The sequence below is a fragment of the Mustela lutreola genome, chromosome 2 (assembly GCF_030435805.1).
Source record: "Mustela lutreola isolate mMusLut2 chromosome 2, mMusLut2.pri, whole genome shotgun sequence".
Lineage (NCBI taxonomy): Eukaryota > Metazoa > Chordata > Mammalia > Carnivora > Mustelidae > Mustela > Mustela lutreola.
Genome location: NC_081291.1, coordinates 169,280,761 through 169,307,083, shown reverse-complemented (window position 1 = coordinate 169,307,083; position 26,323 = coordinate 169,280,761). Strand labels below are relative to the sequence as shown.

General features: G+C 42.2%; 1 protein-coding gene across 1 annotated transcript in view; it reads right to left on the bottom strand.

The window, feature by feature from the left end:
- MYH15 (myosin heavy chain 15) overlaps positions 1-26,323 on the bottom strand; it is a 150,646-nt gene that overhangs the window by 23,952 nt on the left and 100,371 nt on the right. Inside the window, 9 exon segments of the mRNA XM_059165068.1 lie at positions 172-297; positions 4,342-4,416; positions 4,418-4,546; positions 4,755-4,888; positions 4,891-4,946; positions 19,230-19,345; positions 22,577-22,701; positions 24,819-24,930; positions 24,932-25,169. Of these exon segments, the coding sequence (XP_059021051.1) occupies positions 172-297; positions 4,342-4,416; positions 4,418-4,546; positions 4,755-4,888; positions 4,891-4,946; positions 19,230-19,345; positions 22,577-22,701; positions 24,819-24,930; positions 24,932-25,169 (1,111 nt within the window).

Here is a 26,323-nt window from a genome sequence, read left to right as displayed (position 1 = left end):
TGGCCTAATTTTTCAAAATGGGAACAGAGAGGCAAAGGGGTCAGCTAATCTGCTCCCGGCTGTATGGAGAATCAATGGAATTCTTTCTGGCCGCGGATCTGCCTCTGCCCCTCGGCTACCGCTCCGGTCAACTCTGGAAGACGGGAGTGAGGAAGCAGTCAATGGACCCACCTCAGTGGCTGCCTTCTTGACCTTCTCTTCTGCATTTTGACACCTCTGCACTGCCTCTTTGGCTTCTTTCTGCATCCTGGCAACATCAACCTCCAGTTTCTTCTTCTGGCTGAGGAGGCTAGTGTTCTAAAACAAAGCAGCACTCTCGTTAGGCAAGTTGAGACCAGCGATGCAAAAGCCAGCTGGTTGGTGGCGGACATGCAACGGGAATGGGCTCTGGCCGGGAGCAAGTTCCATTCTAAGCGGCTAGTCAGTGTACCGGTCCTTCCAACCCCGGGAAGCCACACTAGAAAACTCCCCTGTGCCAGCAAAGGTATATTTGAATGGAAGGTATTTCATCCATTAGAGGCTCAATATCAAAGAGACAGTTTCTCTGAATAAGAAAGTAGAAATGGATCCAGATAAGCTACAAACCCCAAATGTATGTTAGGTTTTCAACTTGTTGAGGAATACGGTTTTCTGCCTTTTATTTTTTGATGTGGTAGAAACAAGTGTTCCAGAGCACAAGTCAGGGTCAGCAGCAGATATTTGGGGAGCAGGAGGTTGGGAAATAAAAAATCAGTTTCCAGGGGCACCTGGGTGGCTCAGTGGGTTAAACCTCTGCCTTTCGCTCAGGTCATGATATCAAGGTCCTGGACAAGCCCCGCATTGGGCTCTCTGCTCGGCAGGGAGCCTGCTTCCCCCCACTCTCTGCCTGCCTCTCTGCCTATTTGTGATCTCTCTCTCTTTGTCAAATAAATAAATAAAATCTTTTTTAAAAAATCAGTTTCCAGTATGCTGCTCTAGGAAAAACAAAAACAAAAACAAAAACCCCCCTTTCTCTTTATCTGCCTCCCTTTCTACCTGATTTGCAGTGAGGAGGCTCAGATGAGTAGCTCAGATGAGTCTCATCCCCTAGCCCTTAGGAAGCCTCTACCACAGGGAGGGATGCTTGGTGTTCTGTGGCTGGTACTGCCCTAATTCTTTCTTTCCTGGGTTATGACACTAGAGGCTGAGGCTCCCTTTGCTGCTATTTGGCCCATGTTTGAAGCACAGCTTTTCTGAGGGTGTGAAACCTTAGCATAGAGAATGTAATATAAAAAGCACAGGTTCCTATTTTTGATTTTTCTTCATTGTCCTTTCACTTTTCTCTAGCGAGTACCTCTCTCAGAAAGCAGATTGTACCTTGGAAATAGAAAGATATTCCAGCCTCACAGGCTCTGCCCTGCTTCCTCAATGGCATGAAGCATCTTCATCAAGGCCACCGTGCTCTGTCCTCCCAGAGAGCTTAGGTTTTGTGTCCCCCAACCCAAGATTTTCCCTGGTGGTGGTGGTGGTGGTGTTGAGGATACGTGTGTTTTACTGGGTATTTTCTGGATGCTCACTGTACGTCACTCCATAGAAACTCTTTCTTTGTAAAGGAAGGTATAAATATAAATGCTGACTTGTTTATACATGGAATCATTTAAAATCTGCTAGAGAGATAATTGCCAAAACGTTTTCAAGCTGGATGACTCTAACTGGTTCTTTTGGGGAGGAAGGGGTTTAGGAGATATTGTGCAAGAGGGCAATCTAGACAGTCACAGCTTGGGTTTTAAAAAGAGCACATGTAGTCAGTCAAGGATAAGGCTGGCCTTGTATCTTTATTCTAGGCTCAGAGGTCTGGGAATGCAGAACGTACTAAGAAGGTTCCATTAAAGGTTCATTATGTCATCAAAAGATTGACAGCATTCTATTAACTGCAAGGTGCCCCCACATGATTAAGATTGGGGAGAGGTCCTTGTGAGCAATGTAGTATCACCTAGATACGCTGGTCTAGACAAGGTAGTATCACCTAGATTTGCTGGTCAAAGGGACCAGCAGCATCACCTGAGAATTCATTTGATTCCTGGGTCCCACTGCAGAGATTTTCATTCAGTAGGTCTGAAATGAGACCTGAGAATTTGAATTTTTATGTTAGTTTCTGTTATACAGCAAAGTGTCAGAAACTCTGCCCTAGAGATCAGGTTTCCACAACCTAATTTTCTTTTTGTTTTTTCAAACTCATCTCCTCCTCCCTGTGTCTGCTTTTTCCTCCGGTTGATGTGCTCAGTTCTCTCTAGCCTAGTGTTTTTTCATCATATTGGGACCCACTGGTGCATTATCAGTTATAATAGGCATGGCAAATGATTTATTACCAATAGCTATTAAGTACTACAGATAGATGATTACTTTTTAAAAATTCAATATCTGACTTTATAAGAATCCTGCTCATTGTATTTAGAGAAGCTTTCCTGAGAGAGAAAGAAAATGTTGAAGTGAGTTAGCTTGCCAGGAATTATGCAGAACACACAGCCTATTTGTTCCATATCACATGGTATCTAAATAAGGTTGTGCCATGCACAGTGTTTTGATGGACATAAAAATCAAGCTGTAGGCACAAATTAATTGCAATGCTTTCTAGCTGAAATATCTTTGGCTGATCCTTCCTTTTTCCCAGTATTTCTAGGAGGGGGCACAACTGGCATTCTGGGAGGGGCAGTTCTTTGTGAGGTAGGATTATCCTGCACCTAGCATGAATATTAGGATCTCTGAACTCTGCCCAGTCAGTGGCACTCTCCAGTCACTGGAGAGTGATCCCAAAATGATCCCACAGACATTGCTAAATACTCCAGGCATGGCAGCTCTGCCTAATCCACCCTTCACGGCACTCACCAGACTGAAACTCCTAAAATGAAAATCTGATCATTTCACTCTTAGCTACTGGAAACTCTTCAATGGATCCCCGTTAACTACAAGACAGAATTCAAGCTGCCTCAGTCTCAGACTCAAGGTTGCTGGGGACCTGGCTCTCCCTGCCTCTTAATACCATTTCTCTGACCTCTCCCACCTCTGCCTCACCATGTTCGAGTATAGCAATTTCCCTCAACAACCCAAATCTCCTCCTCCCCTAGACTTCTGTCTTTGGTTTCCAGCTGCAGTTAAGCATATTGTGTATCTAGTAGGTCTAGGACTGTCAGAGAAGGCTTTCTGTAGGGATGGGCTTGCTCTGACACTACACACCGGCAGTGGGTTGAAGTTCCTCGCTTAGATCTTCACTTTTTTAGGACGATAGAGACATGCTGCGTAGATACCATGTATATCTGCTCAGGGTATGGTGGGTGCCCTGGAAATGTTGACTGATCCATTTACTGTACACGAGGGTTTCTCCTGGTTCTATGAGAATGGCAAACAATTTCAAAATTCTTGCTTTGTGTCACTTACATAACCTTCCATGAGATACCAGAGTCCTGACAGCTCATCAAATCAGTCAGCAGCCACTTAGAATTGTTAGAAATCTCCTGGCTCTGAGGCAGGAACATTTAAAACAAACAAAAAAAAAAAAAAAAAAAGAAAGAAAGAAAAGAAAAATCCTGGGATTCTGGGAGAGCATGGGACTTGGAGGGAACAGGAGAAGCAGGAAAGTGGCTCTGGTACTAGGGAATGTTCATATCTCTCCAGAATCCTGGTTATCAATGCTCTGAGAGTCCATTCTTTGGGACTTAGTATTATAGGTTATATTATATGCTCTCCAAAAGAGATGCTAAAGTCCTAACCCCTAATTCAGATCTCTGAATGTGACCTTATTTGGAAACAGAGTCTTTCCAGAGGTAATCAAGTTAAAAATGAGATCATTAGGAGCTGTCTAAATCCAATACAACTGATGTTCTTATTAAAAAAAAAAAATAAAGGGAAATTTAGATACAAATGTGAACAGAGGAAAAATGGTGTTCAGATGCAGAGAGGATACCATGTGAAGGCAGAGGATTGAAATGATGCAGCTACAAGTTAAGGAGCACCAAAGATCACCAACAAACCTCAAAAGCTAGAAAAAGGCAAGCAAGGATTGACCTACAAGATTCAGAGGGAGCACGGCCCAGCCGACACCTCGGTTTCAGTCATCTAGTCTTCAATACTGGGAAGAATCAATTTCTGCTGTTTTAAACCAGCCAGTTTGTGGTCCTGAGTTGTAAAAGCTCTAGGAAACTAATACATCCGGGAATAAATGAAGAGTGTGCCCACTGCTTTGCTGCCAAAGATTTAACCTATGCCTCATATAGCACACCCAAGGCCTGACATGGCAACTAGGTATGGTCCGAGGCTGAACAGTAGGTGGAAACAATGGCCTTCACACTGCTGACGCAGCTAATGGGGAGAATTTATGGGCCTCACCTGGGTATGGAAAAGGTTGATTCTCTCTGTGGCCTGTAGGAGCTCTTCCTCTGCCAGCCTGCACCCCCGTTCTGTCTTGCTTGTACAAGGACCTCAGTTCCTCCAGCTCAGAGTGGAGAAGAGAGTTGTGCTTCTCGGCCATAGCCCCCTACTCCTTCAGCTCACTGTTCAGGAGTGTGCTGTCATCTAGCTGCACCCGAAGGTCCTGTGAGAGAAAACACGGGCCTGGGGCACAGATCGCTCTGAGTTCAATGGGCTATGCACCTGCAAGTCTGCTCTGGGCAAGCCTCCACCAGTTTAAATTTAAGTATGTTCCTGCTCTCTTGAAGGATTAGATTTGTTGCCCTTACTGTCATTGCTCAACATAATGGGTCTCTCGGTTTGTTTATTCCCTGCCCCCATAGTATATATACCTTGATCTGGGTCTGAAGCTGGCCCAGGGATTTGGTTGTTTCTAACACCTGCCGGTTGGCACAGTTAAGCTGAAGTTCTGTCTCATTGAGGCCCCCTTCCACATTCTTCTTCAGCTGGGTCGCCTCAATTCTCTTCTAGTATCAGAATCCAGACTAGACTGCAGGGAGTCAACAGCACATTGCTGGTTCCTCCTAAATTTAGAATAACATTCAGGGGGAAAAATCACGCACCCAAATTGAGAAAGGTTACCTGCTGTGTACATAATAGTTTAGGAAACAGAAAAAAAAAATGAAAATTCAAGAAAAATTCTGGGAAATTGACAAAATGAGTCTAAGGTTGTCATTTAGAAACATAGTGGTTGGGGCACCTGGGTGACTCCATCAGTTAGGTGGCCAACTCTTGATTTCAGCTCAAGTCATGATCTCAGGGTTCTGGGATCAAGCCCTGCATCCAGCTCTGCATTTTGTGGGGAGTTGGCTTGAGATTCTCTCTCTCCCTCTCCCTTTGCCCCTCACCCCACTTGAATGCTCACTCATGCTCTCTCTCCCTCAAATAAAAAAATAAATCTTTTTAAAAAACACAGAGGTTGAAGGCTTAGGTTAATGAGCATCATAACAGATTAAGAATCCTAGAACACCTTCCCACAAGAATCAAGGAAAGTACTAAAATCTTTGTGACATTCCAGTGGGGGAGCCTTAGCCTTATCTAAGATGCCCTAAAGAACAGCATAAGGCAAAGACCTAGATTTCCTAGAGTGGCTAAGTAAAAAGGAAGGATGCTCTTCCTGACAGCTATAACATTTAAACTACTTTCAATGGTGAAACACATTTGTACAAGGCAAGAAAGAGCCACGCAGGCTAACATCTCAAGGACCAGCACTACTACTCTAATGGCCTGTCGATGCTTAGTTCTTCTATAATAGCACGGTTATCTTTCTCTAGGAGTTGGAGTAGTCAAGGGTAAGCTGAGAAAACCAACTGCTGTGTAAATATTGAGTTGTTTCAATATTTCTTCCTAACAACAAAGCCCTATGCTGAAACTATATTTGCAAAGTGACAGAAGTTTAGACAATGGATGTGTGTTCAGGAAAGTAATGAAAAACTCTGGGAAACTCATGGCAACCATTTCCCAGCATCCTAACAGTTAGTTTGGGACTATGTGACTGAATCCTGGCCACTGGATTATGGGCAGAAATGTTTCCAGGCCTTGCCCATACAACATTTTCACTTTTATGGTCTATGACTCCCCTTTTCCACATCTATGGCAAACTTGGTGGCCACATATGGAAGATTGTGGCACCACAAGAAGGAAGAAACCTGGGTTCTTGAATGACTTTGAAGAATAGTGGCTTTCTTTGTAGCCTAGCCTACATTGGACATGGACATAAAGCAGAGATGAACTCTGATAGTTTTAAGTCACCAAGGTTTGTTATTTGTGAGCCAGAACAGGTTAACTGCTATAACCAACAGGCCCTGTTAAACTTACCCTATGAAACAGGACTTAGTGCTGGAGAGACAAGACAGAGGTGGGAAGAACCTTCTTATTCTTCATCACAGAGCCCATTATCACAAATAGTAAGAATGTACTCAACTTGTATCAGAATTAGGTCTGCACTGAAATGTCATTGAACCTGTGTCCTCAGCTCTAAGGCCAATCAGCAAGGCATATAGCCCACATTGGGTAGGAGTATCGTTAGAGTTTTCAATTAGATGATAGGAGGAGGGGCCACTTGTCACAACCACTCTTCTCCCCACTGGTGGGAGGAAGTCTCGAGCTAGTTATGGAAACATATGGGAAAATGTAAAGCCCAGAGTGAGTACATCACCTCTGCTAACCCCACGTCCCTGCACCCAGCAAGTTGAGGTCAGCCTCTCATGTCTATTCTTATGTCCTGGGCTTCTGTTCAGCTTCCAGTTCAGAATCCTACAGGGATGCCAGTATATAAAGTTAAAAGAGACTATTACAGTTGAATATGTGCCTTCCCATTCATATGTCAAAGCCCTCAACCCCAGTACTTCAGAATGTGACTATCTTTGGAGACATGACCTCTGAAAGAGTGATTAAGGTAAAATGAGGCTGTTGGGTGGGGCTGAATTCAATCTGATTTGTGTCCCTATAAAAAGAGAAAATTTGGACATACACAAACCCACCAGGGATGCACATGCACAGAAGAAAGTCCATGTGAGGACACAACAGGAGAGGCGTCATTTGCAAGCCAAGGAGAGGCCTCAGGGGAAACCAAACTTGCCAACACCTAGATTGTGGACTTGCAGCTTCCAGAACTGTGAGAAAATAAATTTATGCATTTAAGCCACTCAGTCTGTGTTTCATTATGGCAGCCTAAGCAGACTCACACAGGGACTCACATTCTCAAAATCACTAAAAGCTCTAAGACGCTTACTAAAAGCTCTAAGACTCTTCTTTGTTTTACAGCAAGGAAACTTATTTTCGCCACAGCCGACTATCCTTATGCAGGAACAAAAGTATTCCTAGTTTGGTGTCAAAATCCTCTGTACAGAGATACATTTTACTTAAACAATGTTTCAAACTGTATTTTTTCTACAGTTGTTTATGAATCTTCATGAGAGCCTACAGACAGTAGAAATTACTGTGGTTTGAGAGGCTTGGATAGGATACAGGCTTAGAGAATGGCCTCTAGACGATCAATACATTTCATGTATAGTTATGTTTTAAAATGAAAACTCCTCCAAGTACCTTTAAAAAAAAATGAAGCACTCAGGACCAGAACAATATAGTAAGAAGTTCTTGCCCTCACCCCCAGAAATGTGGAAGACAATTTGAAAAAGGAAACCAAAAGAAAAAAAATCAGTATAAAAATTTAAAACTTAAGGAGGGAAACCATCAATAAAACAAAAAGGCAACCTACTGAATAGGAAAGGAAATTTCGAGTGATATACCCAGTAATAGATTAAGATCCAAAATATATAAAGAACTTATACAACTCAACACCAAAAGTAATAATAATGATAATCTGATTAAAAATGGGCAGAAGACATGAATAGACATTTCTTCAAAGAAGATATATAGATAGCCAACAGACACAAAAACAGATGCTCAGCATCACTCATCATCAGGGAAATGTAAATCAAAACCACAGTGAGATATTACCCCACACCTCTGAGAATGACTAAACTCAGAAACAAACAATAATAAGGGTTAGGGATGAAAAGGAGAAAAAAAGAACCCTCATGCACTGTTGGTGGGAATGCAAATTTGTGCAATCACTATGCGAAACAGTATGGACATTCCTCAAAAAAATCAAAAATAGAATTACCATATGATCCAGTAGTTCTACTACTGGACATTTACCCAAATAAAACAAAAACACTAATTCAAAAAGATAGATGCACCCTTATGTTTATTGCAGCATTATTTACAATAGCCATGAATAGAAGCAACCCAAGTACCCGTCGATAAGTAAATGGATAAAGAAGATATGGTACAGACTTCTAGGGGAGATGAAGGAATAGGAGGACCCTGAGCTAACCTCATCCCATGGATACAACTAGATAACAATACATCAATGTAAATAAACCAGAAAACAATACACAGACTGGCAGAACTGATTTTACATAAATAGAAGTAGAGAAAAGACCACATGGAAGAATGTAGGAAGGGCAGAGACCTAAATGGACCTAATGGACATGTGGGATTGTCCACAGTATTGAGAAATATAGAGACAAGGGAAACAGACCCTCATACTAAGCACCCCAGGCATGATGAACCTGTGTGGGAAACATAAATCCCCATAAAATTTGGCTTTGAAAACCAGAGGGGCCTGGCTTCACGAGTTCTTACAATTGGGCTTGGCACTTGGAACTTTAAAAATCATTGGGATAGTTTCTGCAAGAGAAATGGAAAACTGAACCCCATCCTTAAAGAGACTGCATAACAAATAGCAAAGATGCAGAGAAGGGGAACTCTCTTGTACCATTAGTGGGAGTGCAAACTGGTGCAGCCACTCTGTAGAACAGTTTGGAGGTTTCCCAAAAAGTTAAAAATAGAATTACTCTATGATCAAGCAATTGCACTATTGGGTATTTACCCAAAGAATACAAAAATATAGATTCCAGGGGTATATGCACCCCTATAATTTATAACAGCATTATCAACAGTAGCTAAACTATTGAGAGAGCCCAAATGTCCACTGACTGATAAATGGATAAAGAAGATGTGGGATATATATTAATCACTCAGACACACACACACACGCACACACACACACACAACCCCTGAAATCTTGCCATTTGCAAAAATGTGGATGAGCTAGAGTGTATTATACTAAGTGAAATAAGTCAGTCAGACAAAAATAAATACTATATGATCTCACTCATATGTGGAATTTAAGAAAGAAAACATACAAACATAGGGGGAGGGGTAAAAAAGGAGAGAAGGAAACAAACCATAAGAAACTGTTAACAATAAAGAACAAACTGAGGGTTGATGGAGGGAGGCGGGTGGGGGAATGGGGTTAGATGATTGATGGATATTAAAGAGGGCATTTGTTGTGATGAGCACTGGGTGTTGTATGTAAGTGATGAATCACTGAATTCTACTCCAGAAGCCAATATTGCACTGTATGTTAACTAACTAAAATTTAAATTAAAAAAAAAAAAAAAAGAAAAAATGCCTGGGTTATAAGGGAAGATTTATTTACTAATTTTCATAAGCCACTACTTTTAAGAGCAGACACATGGCTGACTTTCCTAGCACATAGGAACAGACACAGCATTAGACAAAATTTGAGGAGACAGAGGAATATGTCCCAAATTAAAGAATAGGACAAAATCACAACAGAAGAGCTTAACAAAACCAAGGTAAGCAATATGCCTGAAAGAGAATTTAAAGTAATGGTCATGAAGATACCCACAAAAGAGTGGATGACCTCAGTGAGAGCCTTAATAAAGAGGTAGAAAACATAAAAAAGAAAGAGATCAAGAACTCAGTAACTGAAATTAAAAATACACTAGAGGGAATAAATAGTAAACTAGAGGAAGCAGAAGAATAAATTAGTGACCTAGAGGATAGACTAATGGAAAGAAATCAACCTGAACAGGAGAGAGAAAAATAGTAATAAAAGCTGCTAATAGACCTAAAGAACTCAGTGACACTATCAATCATAATAAAATTTGCATTATAGGGATTCCAAAAGGAAAAGAGAGAGAAAAGGGGGCACAAAATCTATCGGAAGAAATAATAGCTGAAAATTTCCTGAATCTGGGGAAAGAGAAATCCAGATCTAGGAGGCAATGAAAATCTCCAAAAAAATCAATCCAAGGAGATCTACACCAAAACACACAATTAAAATGGCAAAAAGTAGTGATAATGAGAGAACTTTAAAAACAAGGAAAGAAAATAGTTACATACAAGGGAAACCCCATAACCCTATCAGTTGCTTTTTTAGCAGAAACTTTGCAGGCCCAAAAAGAGTGGCATGATAGACTCAAAGTGCTGGAAGAAAAAAACCTACAGTCTTGGCAATCCAGCAATGCTACCATTCAGAATAGAAGGAAGGATAAAGAGTTTCCCAAACAAAAGTTACAGGAACTCTTGAAAATTAAAGCATCCCTACAAGAAATGTTAGAGACTTTTTGAGTGGAAAGACTAAGTAGGAATGAGAAAATTAGGAAACACAAAAGCAGTAAAATTAAGTGTATCTATAAAAATCAGTTAAAGGACTCACAAAATAAAAGGGTGTAAGGTATGACACCATATACCTAAAACATAGAGGGGAGAGGAATAAAGAATGGGTTCAAACTTAAGGGACAATAAACTTAATCTAGATTGCCATATGCATGTTATATATAAACATGATAGTCATCATAAATCAAAAACCAGTCATAGATATGCAAAAAATAAAGAAAAAGGAATCAGTATATATCACTAAAGAAATCCAGCAAACCATGAGAGAAAAGGTCAAGAGAAGAAAAGAATAGAACTACAAAAACACCATAAAACAAGTAACAAAATGGTGATCAGTACATACCTATCAATAATTACTTTGAATGTAAATGGACTAAATGGTCAAATCAAAAGACATAAGGTGACACACTGGAAAAAAGAGCAGGACCCCTCTATATGCCACCTACAAGAGACTCCTTTCAGACCTAAAGATGCCTGCGGATTAAAGGTGAAGGGATGGATGCGGTCATGTGGCTCATCTTAGCTGTCATCTTCCTACCATTTCTCCGGCTCTACTGCCAGCTTGACAACCCCACCCACCCACAATGCAGTCTCAACAAGGACAAGAATACATTTAGCCCTGCTGCAACAGCTTCATTTTCCACACGGCCTCACCATGGGATTGGTCTAGGCCAGCATCTGCTATAGGGCCAAGCTGCGCATGCACATGCTTAGCATGTATGTACCCTAGGCCACAAAGGTGCCTACAGGACTACAGAAAGAGGGCTGGATGCAGCAACAGGGGCTATGCAACTGTAAGAAGAGCCAGAGGACAGCAGCCTGATGTGGGTGGGGATGACGGCCACCCATACGCCAGGGTCTGGCCAGAGTCAACTTGGGAGTGCTGGCTGCTGGAGGTCTGCACTCTGGCAGGTGCCTGTCAGATGCCAGCTCACACTCCCTGTTCTCTCTGTGCTGCCAGGGTGCCAGGTGCACAGCACCACAGCAGCGTGTTCTGAGGCTCAGTGGCCCAGGTGCACAAGAGTACTTTACCTTCACACTGTGGTGATGGGTGTGCTGCTGCTCTGCTGGCTCCCCTTCAGCTACAGCCTGCAGGGCATCTGCCCCAAGACATGCCAGGTGCGGACCTGCTCTACAAGTTCCTTTTCTGGATTAGCTACTGCCAAACTACTGCAACAGCTTGCTTAACCCGGCGATCTACACCATCTTTAACCAGGACTCCAGGTTCTTCTGTTGGTGGAGAAGGGGCTTCAGGCAATGAGCTGAGTTTCTCACCTGACAGAGACCCTGGGCAGCTACCTGCAGAGAAGTGGAAAGGCTGATCCCCCAGGAGAAAGCAGGGGCAGCTTCCCCAGAGACCCATGGATGGATTGGTCTCTAGGGCACAGTGGATGGTGGGGCAGGGCAGGAGGTGGGCTGAGACACTTCAGGGTACCTAGGGAGAGGAAACAAGAGAGGGGCAACCCTTCTGCCTTCCCATCTGAGCAGAGGCCAGCTTCTGGGACTCTGGGAGCCCTGCAACAGTTTAGCTCTGAGGTCAGGGTCTTAGACAGCAGAGGCAAATGCAGCCTCCCACACAAGAGAGAAGGGAACCCCCATCAACACACCACTACCCTGATCCACCACTGAGCAAGAGCTGACTTCCTCAAGACTTAGTGGGGGCAGTTATCCTAGGGAAGGAAAGAGGGCACTGACAATCTTTAGTTACTGAAATTATAAATATTTGCCAAAATTGAGAGCAAAAACAGCTAAACTACTTTCTATATAAAACTTTGTAATAAAAAATAAATAAAGGGAGAATAGCATTTACCATGCAAATGGAAGTTAGGGTAGAAATACTTATATTTAGACAAAATAGACTTTAAAGCAAAGAGACAAAGGAAGACACTGTATAATCATAAAGCAAACAATCCGAAAAGAAGATATAATAGTTGTAAATATGTACATACCCAACATGGGAGTACCCAAATACATAAAGTAGCTAATAACAAACATGAAGGAAGTAATGATAGTAATCAGTAATCGTAGGGGACTTTAGCACCCAACTTACAGCAAAGGACAGATCATCCAAACAGAAAATCAACAAGGAAGCAGTGACTTTGAATGATACACAGGACCAGATGAACTTAACAGATATATTCAGAATATTCCATCCCCAAACAGCAAAATACACATTCTTTTCAGTTATACACAGAACATTCTCAGAATAGATCACATATTAAACCACAAACAAATCTCAATGAATTCAAAAGATTGAAGTCCTAGCATGCATCTTGTCTGACCACAATGCTATAAAACTAGAAATCAATCAGAAGAAAAAATCTGGAGAGAATACAAATGCATGGAGGCTAAATAACATACTACCAAATAATGAATGGGTCGACCAAGAAATCAAAGAAGAAATAAAAAAAAATGGAGACATATGAAAATGAAAACACAAACATCCCAAAATCTTTGGGATGCAGCAAAAGCTATTCTAAGAAGAAAGTTTATAGCAATATGGGACTATCTCAAAAAGCAAGAAAAATCTCAAACAACCTACCCCTACACCTAAAGGATCAAGAAAAAGAACAAACAATACCTCAAACCAGTAGAAGGAAGGAAATAATAAAGAGTAGAGCAGAAACAAACAAAATAGAAATTAAAAACAATAGATCAATGAAACTAGGAGCTAGTTCCTTGAAAAGATCAACAAAATGATAAATTTTTACCCAGACTCATCATAAAGAGAGAGAAAGAGGACTCAAATAAACAAAATCAGAAACAAAAGAAAAATAATAATCAACACCAAAGAAATACAAAGGATTGTAAGAGAATATTATGAATATTGATATGCCACTAAACTAGATAACCTAGAAGAAACGGATAAATTCCTTTCTAGGAATTTATATAACGTCCCCAAACCAATTCAGGACATAGGATAAAAATTCTTTTTTAGAAATAGAAAATATGAACAGACCAATTATCATCATTGAAATTGAATCAGTAATCAAAAAACTCCCAACAAACAAAAGTCCAGGACCAGATGGCTTCACACGTGAATTCCACCAAACACTTAAAGAAGAATCAATATTTAATCTTATCAAACTATTCCAAAAAATAGAATAGTCAGGGAAACTTTCAAATTTATTCTATGAGGCTGGCAATACTCTGACACCAAGACTAGATAAAGACACTACAAAAACAAAGAACTATTGACCAGTATCTCTGATGAACATAGATGCGAATATCCTCAACAAAATATCAGCAAGCCAAATCCAACTAGACTGCACATTGAAAAAAATCATTCATCATGATTAAGTGGGAGTTATTCCTGGGATGCAAGAGTGGTTCAATATTTGTAAATCAATCAATGTGATACATCACATCAACATCAAGAAAAAGGATAAAAACCATAGATCTTTTCAATTGATGGAGAAAAAGCATTTGACAAAGAACAACATCCATTCATGAAAAAAAAGTTTCAACAAAGTGGGTTTATGGGGAGCATACCTGAGCATAATAAAGACCATATATGAAAAACCCACAACTAACATTATACACAATGGTGAGACACTTAGAGCTTTTCTCCTAAGATCAGGAACAAGAGAAAGATGTCCATTCTCATCAGTTTTATTCAACACAGTACTAGAGTAGGGAGTCCTTACCTCAGCAATCAGACAACAAAAGAAAGGCATCCATATCGGCATCCATAGTGGTAAAGAAGTAAAACTCACTATCTACAGACGATATTACATATAGAAAACCCTAAAGACTCAATCTAAAATTTACTACAGCTGATAAATTAATTCAGTAAAGTCATAGGATACAAATCCCTTCTGACAAGGGAAACAAAAGCAAAAATCAACTATTGGGAGTATCTGAAAATAACAGATTTTACACAGGAAAGAAGCCATCAACAAAACTAAAAGACCACCCACTGAAGGGGCATTTGTGAATGACATGCCAATAAAGAGTTAGTATCCAAAATATCTGAAGAACTTACATAACTCAACACCAAAACCCCCAAATAATCCAACTGAACAATGGGCAGAAGACATGAACAGACACTTCTCCGAAGAAGACATGGAGATGGCCAAGAGATACATAAACAGATGCTCAACTTCACTCATCATCTAGGAAATGCAGATCAAAATCATAATAAGATTTCACCTCACACCTGTCAGAATGGCTAAAATGAAAAACACAAGAAATAATAAATTTTAGGTGAGAATGTGGAGAAAAAGGAACCACCATCACTGTTGGTGGGAATGCAAACTGTTGCAGCCATTGTGGAGAACAGTTCCCTAAAAAATTAGAAATACAATTACCCTATGACCCAGTAATTCCACTACTGGCTATCTACCCAAAGAAAACAAAACCCCTAATTTGAAAAGATATATGCACCCTCATGTTTACTGAAGCATTATTTACAATAGCCAAGTTATGGAAGCAGCCCAAGTGTCCACCAATAGATAAATGGATAAAGAAGATGTGTGTGTGTGTAATATAACTCAGCCATAAAAAAGAATGGACTCCCGTATCAATCTATAGGGTATAATGGATGGATCTAGATGGTATCGTGCTAAGTGAAATAAGTCAGTCAGAGAAAAACAAATACCATATGATCTCACTCATATGTGGAATTCAAGCAACAAAACAAATGAACAAAGAAAAAAAGAGACAAATTGAGAAAGAGACTCATAACATAGAGAACAAACTAATGGTTACCAAACAGGAGCTGGGTGGGGGCTGGGTGGAATAGGTGAAGGGAATTAAGAGTGAACTTACTGTGACGAACACTGAGTACTGTACAGAACTGTTGAGTCACTGTATTGTATACCCGAAACTAAGACAAAATTGTATATTTTTTAAAATTTAGAATTAAAAAAAAAACAACTCAAATCTTGAAAAAAAAAAACCCTTAGAATTACAAAAAAAAAAACCAAAACCCAACTTTAAGATCTTAACAGTTTTAAATGGTCAGTCAATTCAATAGGTCAGTTTTTTTCTCTTGCAATATTATTCATGTATATCAGAGAACTATAAGACTTTCCTTAACTCTAATATATAGGATTTAGCTTTAAAATGATTAACAGATATTTTCCTGACTAAATACCATGTCTGTGTTTGAGATCCTGTTTTTTAAGACATGCTAAAATATTTTACTTAGAAACGAGAAAAGACTTAAACATATTCTTCTGGCAGAAACTCAGACAGTAAACGAAATTAAGTTTGATGGTGCTTATAAATTAAGACTGCGTGTGAAGTTTGACATCACTGAGTTCTGAAGAACAGACCAAAGGGAGAGAAAGCATGATAGAGCATTAGCAGATCCTGCAAGGCTAGAGGCCAGGTGTGGGCAAACGAGAAGCTATGGGCCAAATCCAGCCATGCCCATTTGATTTCCTGTTGCCTACAGTTGCTTTCAAGCTACAGCTGCAAGGTTGAGTAGAGATAGAGACCCTATGGCCTGTGCAAGCCACAAATATTTACTACTGATGCTGCTTGGGGGTTGCTAGCTCAAACTGTGGCACCATGGCATATTAAATTTCTTAAGCTCAAGGAGTTCAAGAAAACAACAAAACCAGGAAGATCGCTCTAAATACTTCTGCCCTTCTGCGCTGAATGCAGTACATAAATCTCGCATGTGAAGGATACCCTCCCCCTGTACAGAAGGAAGGGACTCCTCCTTACCACCAAAGGGGGAATTTAGGGCCAAGAAGGCTATATAAACAAACCTTGCTAATTCTTCAGCATTTGCTACCCCTGGCCCAAATCCCCATGCCGTGTCAATACTTCACAAGTTCATGGTTTCTATGTCTTCCTGCTCTGGTCATGTCTCCAGGTATTTATCCTCTTGTGAAGGCGCCCCCTGTGCACGTAAAAATTCAATAACATGTGTATACTTTTCTCCTGCTACTCTGTCTTCAGTCAGTTTAATTCTTAGGACCAGCCAGAGACCCAAAGTGGGTAAAGAGAATTTTCTACTCCCCTACCCTATCTGATCCCATACAGAAGTTTTTGTTCAACCTTTCTGTAGGTGATCAAACCAAAGCAAGCTAATGCATTTTGACAGAGTAAGGAATTTCAGTGCCTCATTCCCCAAAGCTTCCCAGCACGTCTCTGCGTGTGTCTGGAGAGAGCTGAAGACAAGGCAGGTGCACCCTGGGCCCTCGCACATCCCAGCATTTCCCTGTCCTGAGCTGGAGGAGGGAGACATTCAGTGGTCTCTGAAAATTCAAGACACACCTGACCCACTTGTTTTCAACCCAGTTCTGAGTCTTCTATTAGAACCTGACTTGGGTCGGGGCGCCTGGGTGGCTCAGTGGGTTAAAGCCTCTGCTTTCGGCTCAGGTCATGATCCCAGGGTTCTGGGATCGAGCCCCGCGTCGGGCTCTCTGCTCAGCAGGAAGCCTGTTTCCTCCTCTCTCTCTGCCTGCCTCTCTGCCTACTTGTGATCTCTGTCTGTCAAATAAATAAATAAAATATTTAAAAAAAAAAAAAAAAAAAGAACCTGACTTGGGTCACAGTTACAGCCACTCGCTAGCCTTCCTGCTAACAGCCATCATTCCTGTATCTAGGACGGGGGTGACCAAAGCCAGCCACCAACACGCCTCCTCTCCTCCCATCAGCAACAGTGTCATCACCTCCTTACCTCCAGTTATGTTAATCAGAGCCTTTGTAGAAATCTTTTTTTTAAAAAAGAAAGCCCTACTGAATCCATAAAAGTTTAGGAAGTCCCGGCAAGAATAGCAGACACAGTGTCTGGCCAACGTGAAGTGCTCAAATATGTGTTTAACAAGTGGAACATATGACACACACACCAGCTGCTTCTACTTTTCCCCACCAACAGGACTCCAGCTCCCTCAGGATTAGTCCTCACCTAAAGATAGCAGAGGAGTTGAATGCATCAGGCCACTTGCAGCGCGATCAGGTCCCTGCCCTCAACTCGGGTCTCTGCTGCTTTCTCTGGTCCCTTCCACGGGTCTCTAGTTTCTGTGGCCTTTCCCAAGGCTGATGTGGACCGAAGACCTAGAACCTCAGCAGGCCCAGGCAATGCTCTCCTCGAGTTCTAGAACATTACTTGGCTTATCCTTGATTGCTGGAAGGCTCTGCTTTGCCTGGGCTTCCCCCTCTGCCCCTGCCACTCTTTTCACTTCCTTGGGACCCGCTGGCCTCCCTGCCCTGAAGTCCCATGAAAGCATCAGATTCAAACCAAAGCATCCAGATACAACCCGCACTTGCACGGAGGAGCCCTTCTGCAGAAACGTCTGCTAGGGCCTCTGTGATATTCTTTAAGAGAGGCTCATCTCTCCTTTCCGGATGTACCTATTATAGTTATTATGAATCATTAACTAAAACTCCTGACGAGCTCGCCCCACCCTCCAGCCCGCCCCTTCCTTTTTCAGGCCCCTCAAGGCTTCAAGCTAGGGTTCGCTCTTTCTTCTTCCAGCCCTGGCTGTTTGGATCTCCACTTCCTTTGCAGTAAGATTATCATAATTGGTGAACGGCTCTAAGACATTCAGATGTACCTGACAAGACGCAGACTCTCGGAGGATTCATTTTTTCTCAGCTTGGTTTATTAATAGGTGCAGGCTTGACGTTACCTGAAATGAGTTTTTTTAACTGCACAAAGAAATGTTCGTTTTTGTTCCTCACGGAAGGAAGTAGGGCAAGTACCAAGGCCCGATGTTCTGCCCTTCATCAAAAAAAATTCTTTTAGACACTGCCTCAGAGCCTCTTAAGTCGACCAGAATTCATCCCCACAGTTAGTCCTCGAGAGGGAAAAATGCTAGTGAGTGAGAGCAAGGGTAACTCAAAGCACACAGAGGGCCAAATGGGGCTTGATGGCCTCATTAAAAAAATGACGCCCATGGGAGTTTTGTCTGAATTTGGGCTACAGGAAAGAAGCCAGTTCTAGTGAATATATTAACAATTTTTTTAATTGTTTAACAAACACATTGAAAGCAACTTGCCACTCAAAACTCCGACTCAGATGATTTTCCTTGCTGACATATGGCATAGACTTAATGGAACAGATCGGATAAATAATATAATCATAGTGAATTCCATGTGTTTATAATTGTGCTTTGATCTATACAGTGTGAAGTGCTTTGCCAACATCAGCTCACTGATCTTCCTCACCACCTTCTGTGACATGTATGGGGCTGCTTTTATCCCCTCACTTCACTGAGACGCTAAGAAGTAGAATGTCTAAAGTCATCAGCTTGTTATAAGGAAGCTAAGAAAAGCTCCTGCCACCCGTGAGTCCTGTCTAATTCAGTTTCCTGACTATTAAGACTCAGCCTCTCCACCAGGGATTCAGTAAGCGGCTTAGCTCCTGGCTTCTGCCCTTCTCCACGCAAATGGCTACAGGTACACACAGGGGAGGGGCTCTGTGAAAACTTCACTCTGATCTGACATTAATTTTAATGCACCACATCACATTTTTTGGTTCCTTTCCTCCACCCTTCCGCATTATCCGTCAGCTTCTCGAATGCCTGAGAAAGAGACTGGGCAATGCCCCCAGTCCTTTTGCATGTGATTATACTTCTTTGGGTGTGTTATCTGGAGTCTCTAGGAGAACAGAAGCTGCTCGAATATAAGAAAATCATAAAAACAGGCAATAATGCAATAATTGCATAAAGGTGTGCCTTCATACTCATAGTGGTGAGCTCACTAGAAAGGTGCTGGTGTAGGGTTAAACTGTCTTGGTTTCTTTGGAAATGTTCAAACAGAGGCCAAAAAGGCTTCCAAACACAGCATGTTCTAGTCAGTCAAGGATTCTGGAATATGCAAATGTTGCTCATCAGAATAATCGCAGATACCTAAAATTTTCTATTTCTTCGTTTTTCTCTGAAAGCTTTCTTTCAAGTTCCGCTTTAGCTTCCAAGAGTTCAAGCTGGAAGCGAAGAATCTTGCTTTCATTACGTTCCAGAGCTCCCTGAAAGACATAAATTTAAAAAGTACCAAGTTAAGTCTACTTTTTGGACACAAAATTTTTTTTCCCCCTCAAAATGTATGTCACTATCGTAGCTCTCTTTGGAGTTGCTGGGAGAGCTCTAAGTTCAAATCAGGTCCCCGAAGATTGGAACAGGATGAGAAACAAGTGACTGCTTTTGTTTGTCATGTCACTTACAGCTTTGACATTCCTAGGGCTCTCTGCTATAGCTCAGGAACTAGAATTCTAAAGAATTTTTTTAAATAGAAAATTTCAATCTCGTCTGTGACTATATTTAAACTTTTTAATTTATTACTCTTGGCTTCGCTTAATATAGTTCAACTTCAGGATGAATCAATAAGTGGATCAAAGCTAGAGCAAGGATAATGGTAACTCCGACTTTGGAATCTTCCATTTAATTCTGGACATCATGGAGGAATAGCGAAAAAGTTGAAAGCATTCATAGAGCAGGAAACAGGCGAGTATCCTAATATTGTCAAAGGAAGAACAATAAAGGAATTTAGGATGTACTTGACACATAACACTCGGTGTGAGCCATCATCACCATAATTATTAATACTACTTCAAATGGATTGCTTTGACAGCTAGGGAAATCTCCCGTCCCTTTGAGTATTTAAACATAGGCAAGGCAATTACTGCCAGGGATGTTATAAAGGTGATTCAAGTTTAAAAGTGTAGCTTTGATTAAATCTTTAAAGCCTGTTCCAAAGACACAATTTATATAGAAGTAGAAACAAACAAAATATTTGGAAAATACTGAGGAAGATGTTTATAAAGAACTTAAGGTGTGACAACAATCTGCTTATCACCTGGAAGATAGTCCTGAGGCAGGAGTAATTTTTGTAGCCTTTTCTGGGGTGGTTACCACATACAAACAAAAGTAAAAAGTAAAACTGAGTAGCAACTTCAAGATAAAAATAAGAAAGATGTTACTAATTTTAATATGTCTTAAGGCCTTGCTGCTGTTCCCTCAACACTACCTTCAATATAAAAGAAAATAAATCAAAAACCAATGCTTGGAGAGCAATTTCCTGCAAGGAAATGGTGCCCTTCCTTCAAGGGAAACTGTCACCTCTCACCCTCTAGAATTCACAGAGAAACAATCTTTGGAGAAGGTGACCTGGGATAATTTGAGTTTTGTGGCTTCAAAACTAATATGATAAAGTTTCTCATAAAGGCTCACCCAGGAAAACAAATAACCCAATTTTACAAATACTTGTCCAAGTTGATGAAGTATTTATGGATGCTGTAAAAGACAAAACTTGAGAAAATGCAAATAGAATATAATGCCATCTAGTGGTGGTAAGTGGTATGAGCGCTATGGCCTTACTCTTGCCTGTTGACGTGCCAGTCCCTTCACTAAGTGAAACGTCTCTGTGTTACATGGGACTCAAATTGCACCCCTCCCACCGGCCAGTCATATCTCTCACCGGCCCATGATAGTGCTTGAAATTTCTACCATGAAATTTACTTCTTTAGGTTAGGGTGGTGGCTTCAGAAAGTACCTAGCCAGAATGGCCCGAGGACCATAGGGAAAAAGAAAATGAAACAAAGCTCACTTTACAAGGACTAGCCTGGTAGGGTGACACTACCAACTGAAAGAATTCTATGTAAAATGTAAAGACCTCAGGAAAACAATTATGCATAAAAAGGCAAGAGCTGTGTCAAAAGCCATCCACTTGGGCTGCCTGGGTGGCTCAGTGGGTTAAGCCTCTGCCTTCAGCTCAGGTCGTGGTCTCAGGGTCCTGGGATCTAGTCCCGCATAGGGCTCTCTGCTAGGTGGGGAGCCTGCTTCCTCCTCCCCCCCACCCCGACCCCCGCTTGCCCCTCTGCCTATTTATGATCTCTCTCTGTCAAATAAATAAAATCTTAAAAAAAAAAAAAAAAAGCCATCCACTTGACAGCTCTATATGCAGGATACCGTGGATACATCTTCTGTCTGTCAGGTCTCTTACAGAAATGCAGTGATAACATGAACTTAATGGACATTGTTTGGCGTGGAGCAGACCTTTGAAGTCTAATTTTCCATGATCATACCTTCCAAAGGCTCTGTTTAAAAGGGACTGTTTTGCCAATTAAAAATAATTTTCTTGGAGCTCCTGGGTAGTTCAGTCAGTTACGTGTCCACCTTCAGTTCAGGTCATGATCTTGGGGTCCTGAGATCAAGTCCCACATTGGGCTCCATGCTCATTGGGGAGTCTGCTTTTCCCTCTCCCCCTTATGCTCTTTCTTGCTATCTCTTTCTTTCAAACAAATAAATAAATCTTTAAAAAAAAAATCATCTTCTCAGTTGGAAGGTGAGTGGTGGAGGCTGCGTTTTAAGTACCAGATGGATGCTTAGTCTAAGGGAGGGTCAAGAAGATAAAACTCAGCTCTGAGAAAAGAGGCTTTGCAGGATGTGTTAACTGCTTAGTGACCGTGACAGATGACTCCTTTTAGTTCACCCTCTTTGGCAAAAAGTCTCGGTGGCTTGTTCAATCCTTAGCACATACCCAGGGATAAGGTCAGAGATTGTTCCTGAACTTTTAATCCCTAACACTCAAAATGATCCTGCCAAACAATCTGTACAAAGATAAGCTTTCAGGACAAATGTTTAAGAATATCATTTTGAATCTCACTTTTAAAACTAAATTTTTTGGGGGAGGAAGTGTTTTGATATTCATTCAATGGATATCATTCAATATCATGAAGGGACAATCATTCATTTAACAGTCACCAGATATTTGTTGAACCTCTACTACACACCAGCCCATGTTCTAGGCAAGTGCTTCTTGGCCGTTAGTGTAAATATGAGCCACTAAAGGATCATGTTAAGATGCAGATTCTGACTCAGCAGAGCTGGGGAGAAGGCTGAGAGTCTGAATTTCTTACAAAATCCAGGGCAAGGCAGCTCCAAGCAGCTGATCCGTGGGCTCAGTTTTGAACAGTGAGGGTCTAGGGACAGGGGATAAATCAATAAAGAAGGTAGTTGCGGTTCCTATTTTTCATTACACTTGGTAGATTTGTATTCAGTATTGCTCACCCTGCCCTCTGGTCCTCAGTGTCTTCATCTGTGAAATGGGACAATGGTTGCCAAGGTAAGGTGTCTCGAGCCTTGGGCCTAGTCCCCAGCACAGAGTTAACACTTGTAGGAGTGTGCTTTTGCTGCTGCTGCTGCTATTACTTTGCTTTGTCACAATGACAAAAACCTTCTTTGATCCCCGGAGGTAATACCTCTGCTTCTTCCAGCGCTGCCTGGACCTCAGTCTTCTCTTGCTCAACCTGCTTCTTGGCCTTTCCCATTTCATTTAGGTTCTTCTTTCCTTCTCTCACCTGATTTGTCAGATTAGACATCTCTTCTGGAGAAGGAAGAACAGCAAAGTTCGCGAAAGGAACCAGTGATATCTGACCCATGATATCAGGTACAGTGGACCGTACCTCTAGGACCGTGGTCATGCCATCCTTGGAGACTTGATGGTAAGGTCACCCATGGTACCTATGCGACCCTTGTTGGAATTTGAAAAAGTCACTTTTTCTTCAGTATAGTCTCTTGCCACCCACCGGAAAGTTGCCTGCTACAACCGGAGAGGACGGTGCTTCTCAGAGTACCGTGCAGTGAACAACCTGTACAAATTTCCACCGCAGGCCTGCTTGTCAGAGCCATGTCAGATTCCGCAGGCTGCTGCTCTGAGACACAGACTGGGAATCCCTATACTTCTGGTGTAAGTGCCTAGCTGTTGAGACCCGTGGCTGCCATTCCGTCCACCGTCACCAGGATGGGAACTTGAAGCATAAGCTGGGTCATTGCCTGCCAGAAGCTGATGTGTGAGTGCAGACTGACCAGAGTATCCAAAGGAGGTCAAACGCTTGAGCGTTTGTGGCTAGCCTCCCATGAACAGGAGTCGTAGGCAGAATAAGGCATCCAGAAGTGACAAAACCTCCACCATTCAACATTGTTACTGTCAGTTCTGCCTCTTCAGGAAGGAATCATCTAGTCACTGAGAGGAGTGGAGTAGGGCCAAGTAGCTTTGGAAATTAACCACCGCCCAGAGGTAGTGGAAGGAACTCAAGAGCTTGCCTGCTCCTCTGGTTCCAAGATCCCCGGCTGTGATAGAGTTTTGAAAAGTTACAACACCAAACTCTTTAGATGACAATTCTTATGTAATGAAGGCTTCTTTTATAAGTCCTCTTCAGAAGAGAGGTTTCCAAAGAAAACTCAGGGCCATGGTTCTCCATTCTGACCATACCTCAGAATCACTTGGAGAGCTTTTGAAAAAGACTTCTGCCCAAGCCTCCACCCAACCCAAGTGTGGTCTCCAGGCCAGCAGCACTCTCCTCAGGGGCAACTTATTAGAAATACAAATTCTGAGACCCCACCCTAGACCCAGTGAATCAGAAATTCTGAAGGGGGGCCCAACCCACCATTTGCACCAGCCCTCTGGGCAGTTCAGATGCAGCTGAAGTTCTCTGACCACTGTTCCAGCACCTCTCACGTGCTCATGCTCAGTCTCACTGAGCATGGACTATGTAGGCCAACAGAGAAGCAAGATTCACTCCTGCCTCCAAGAGCAATGAGCTTTCTCCAGGGCATCTCAGGGTTTTCAGGCCCATCACTCATGGTGCTGGTGTAGGTTGGCAGCAGCATCTCCTAATTTACCAATTCATTCCTTTAGTCCAGCAGTTTCATTTCTAGGATGCTACCCCTTCTGAAACATTAGCCCATATCCACAGGTATATGTCTGGAGTATATTGTAGAGGATTATTTGTAGCTGCAAGAAATTGTATCTAAGCTGAACGAGGTCTAGTTCGATAAGTGTTGCTCATCCTTATAATACAACACTCTGCAACTATCAGCAATCACGTGGCAGGCCTCCGGGGACAGACCTGAAAAGAGAATCACGAAGCACGTGGGCAGTGGTAGAGCCCGTGATTAAGTGTGCATAGGCTAGAGTCAAGCTGCCTGGGCTCAGATCTCACACCTGCTTTGGATTGACTGTGCATTTGGATAAGTTCTTGATCTTATAGGACTTAATACAATCTGCATTTTACAGACAAACCAACTCATAAGACTGTTCTGAGAATTAAATAAGGAATGGTTGTGTATGCAACAGAGCCCGACACATTGCATAGTCCACAGAAATATTTGTCAAATTAGAAATTATTTTGATAAATGAAAAAATACGAGGTGTAGAATACTGCACAACTTGAATAATACATGCATGCATTTATGCATGGGAAATCTTGGTCAGGCTATGGATGATAAAGAAATTCTTCATAGTGGCTTTCTTGACGAAGTGAACCTGAGGCTAAGGTAGGAGAGTAGTCTTATTTTTAGAATTTAATAAATAATAACCCTAGTTTTAAAAAAAAAGTATTAAAAATGGAAAAGCTAAAACCTGAGTGGGACCATGACAATTCTGAGGGCTCCCCCACACCTCTTTGCTCCTACTCTGGCTCCAAGCCCTGCTCAGAGTACCTTGGAGATTCTTTTTCACCCTCTGGAGGATCTCTTGGCTCACAGTGCTCTCCTCGTAGGCATGCCTGAGCTTGAGGAGCTCAGTGTTGAGGGCCCGGGCCTCCTTCTGAGAGGGCCCCTAGCATGGCCTGTGACTCCTCCTGCTTCTGCTTCCAGCCATCCAGGCACTTGTCCAAGTGCTGCCACTTCTGGTCCAGCATGGCTGCTGAGGAGCGGGCTTTCCCAAGGTCGGACAGGATGTCCCCAAGCTCGAGCGGCAGTTGGTGCCTGGCCCTCTCCAGGGAGGCATATCTGGCATTTGCTACCCCCATGGCTTCAGCAGCCTTCTGCAACCCCATGGCCAGCTTCTTCCTGAGAAGGGGAGACCCAAGCAAAAGGCAAGTGAAGCTACAGCCCTCAGAGTCCTCCCCCAGTGTGTCCTGGATTACAGCAGCGCTTGGGTACACAGCAGGGAGACCCCTGAGGTCCGCTGAGAGGTACCAAAGCAAGAGCAGCTCACATCTCCAAATGACCACTGTGTGCCTAGAGAACCCGGATGTCCAGGTGTGCTTTATCTTCCCCTAGCCTTTGCCAACCTGGTCTTGGAACTCGGGATCCCTAAACCTATAAGTATTTGCTTAACCCTAAACCTTCTGTCAGCAATCCAGACTTTATCAATGACTTCAGGAAGAAGTGGGAGAAAGCAGAAGATTGTATGGAACAGCCCACCAACAGTAAGCGGCTGTTAAAAGTTCTTAGGCACCTCTGGTCTTTAAAGATCTCCCTGCTACATTGTTTTCTAGGAACACTCTTTGGTTCTCTCCTGCTCATTCTCTCTCTCTCTTACCGTGTAGCTCCTAAACATGCCAAAGTTCTGTCTTTCCTCTGAATTCCTTCTCCACCTCAGCTGCTCTTCTCAAATTTACATACTCAAATCCGTCCCATTGTTATGCTCACTTCACAGATCCCACAGCTCTCAGGGGGGGGATTCTAGCTCCTGCTGTTGGCCCTCCAGCATCCTCTGAGATGGAGTGGTTTATTAAAGTGCCTCCTCTGCCATCCGCACAACGAAGTGCCCTGAGGCTTTCTGATGGATGCAATGTGTTCTCTTGCTCCCATCTCCTGCAGGGAGGCTGGCAGTCCCGTTCTTACCCATTCTTTACATTTCTTAGATGAAAGGTAGTGTGTGTACCAAAGCTCTTTCTGATCTACTATTATTAAAGAGAAAAATGTCCTCAGGAATGAACATGTGCCACACAGGTAGCCCATCAGACCAAAGTGGTCATAAAGCCCCCTTTTGGGGGGGGGAATCCTACAAAAACTAATCTGTGCTCAGCATCCAGGAGGGATCTGTGCACTAACAACTACTTTCTCGCTGGCTTTCTAACTGTAGTAACTTCTCAACTTTGCTTCGTTTTTCTTAAATGTTAAGAGAAGTTTTTTTTGTTTTTTTTTTAAGATTTATTTGTTTGAGGGGTGCTGGGTAGCTCATATGGTTAAGTGTCTGCCTTCAGCTCAGGTCATGA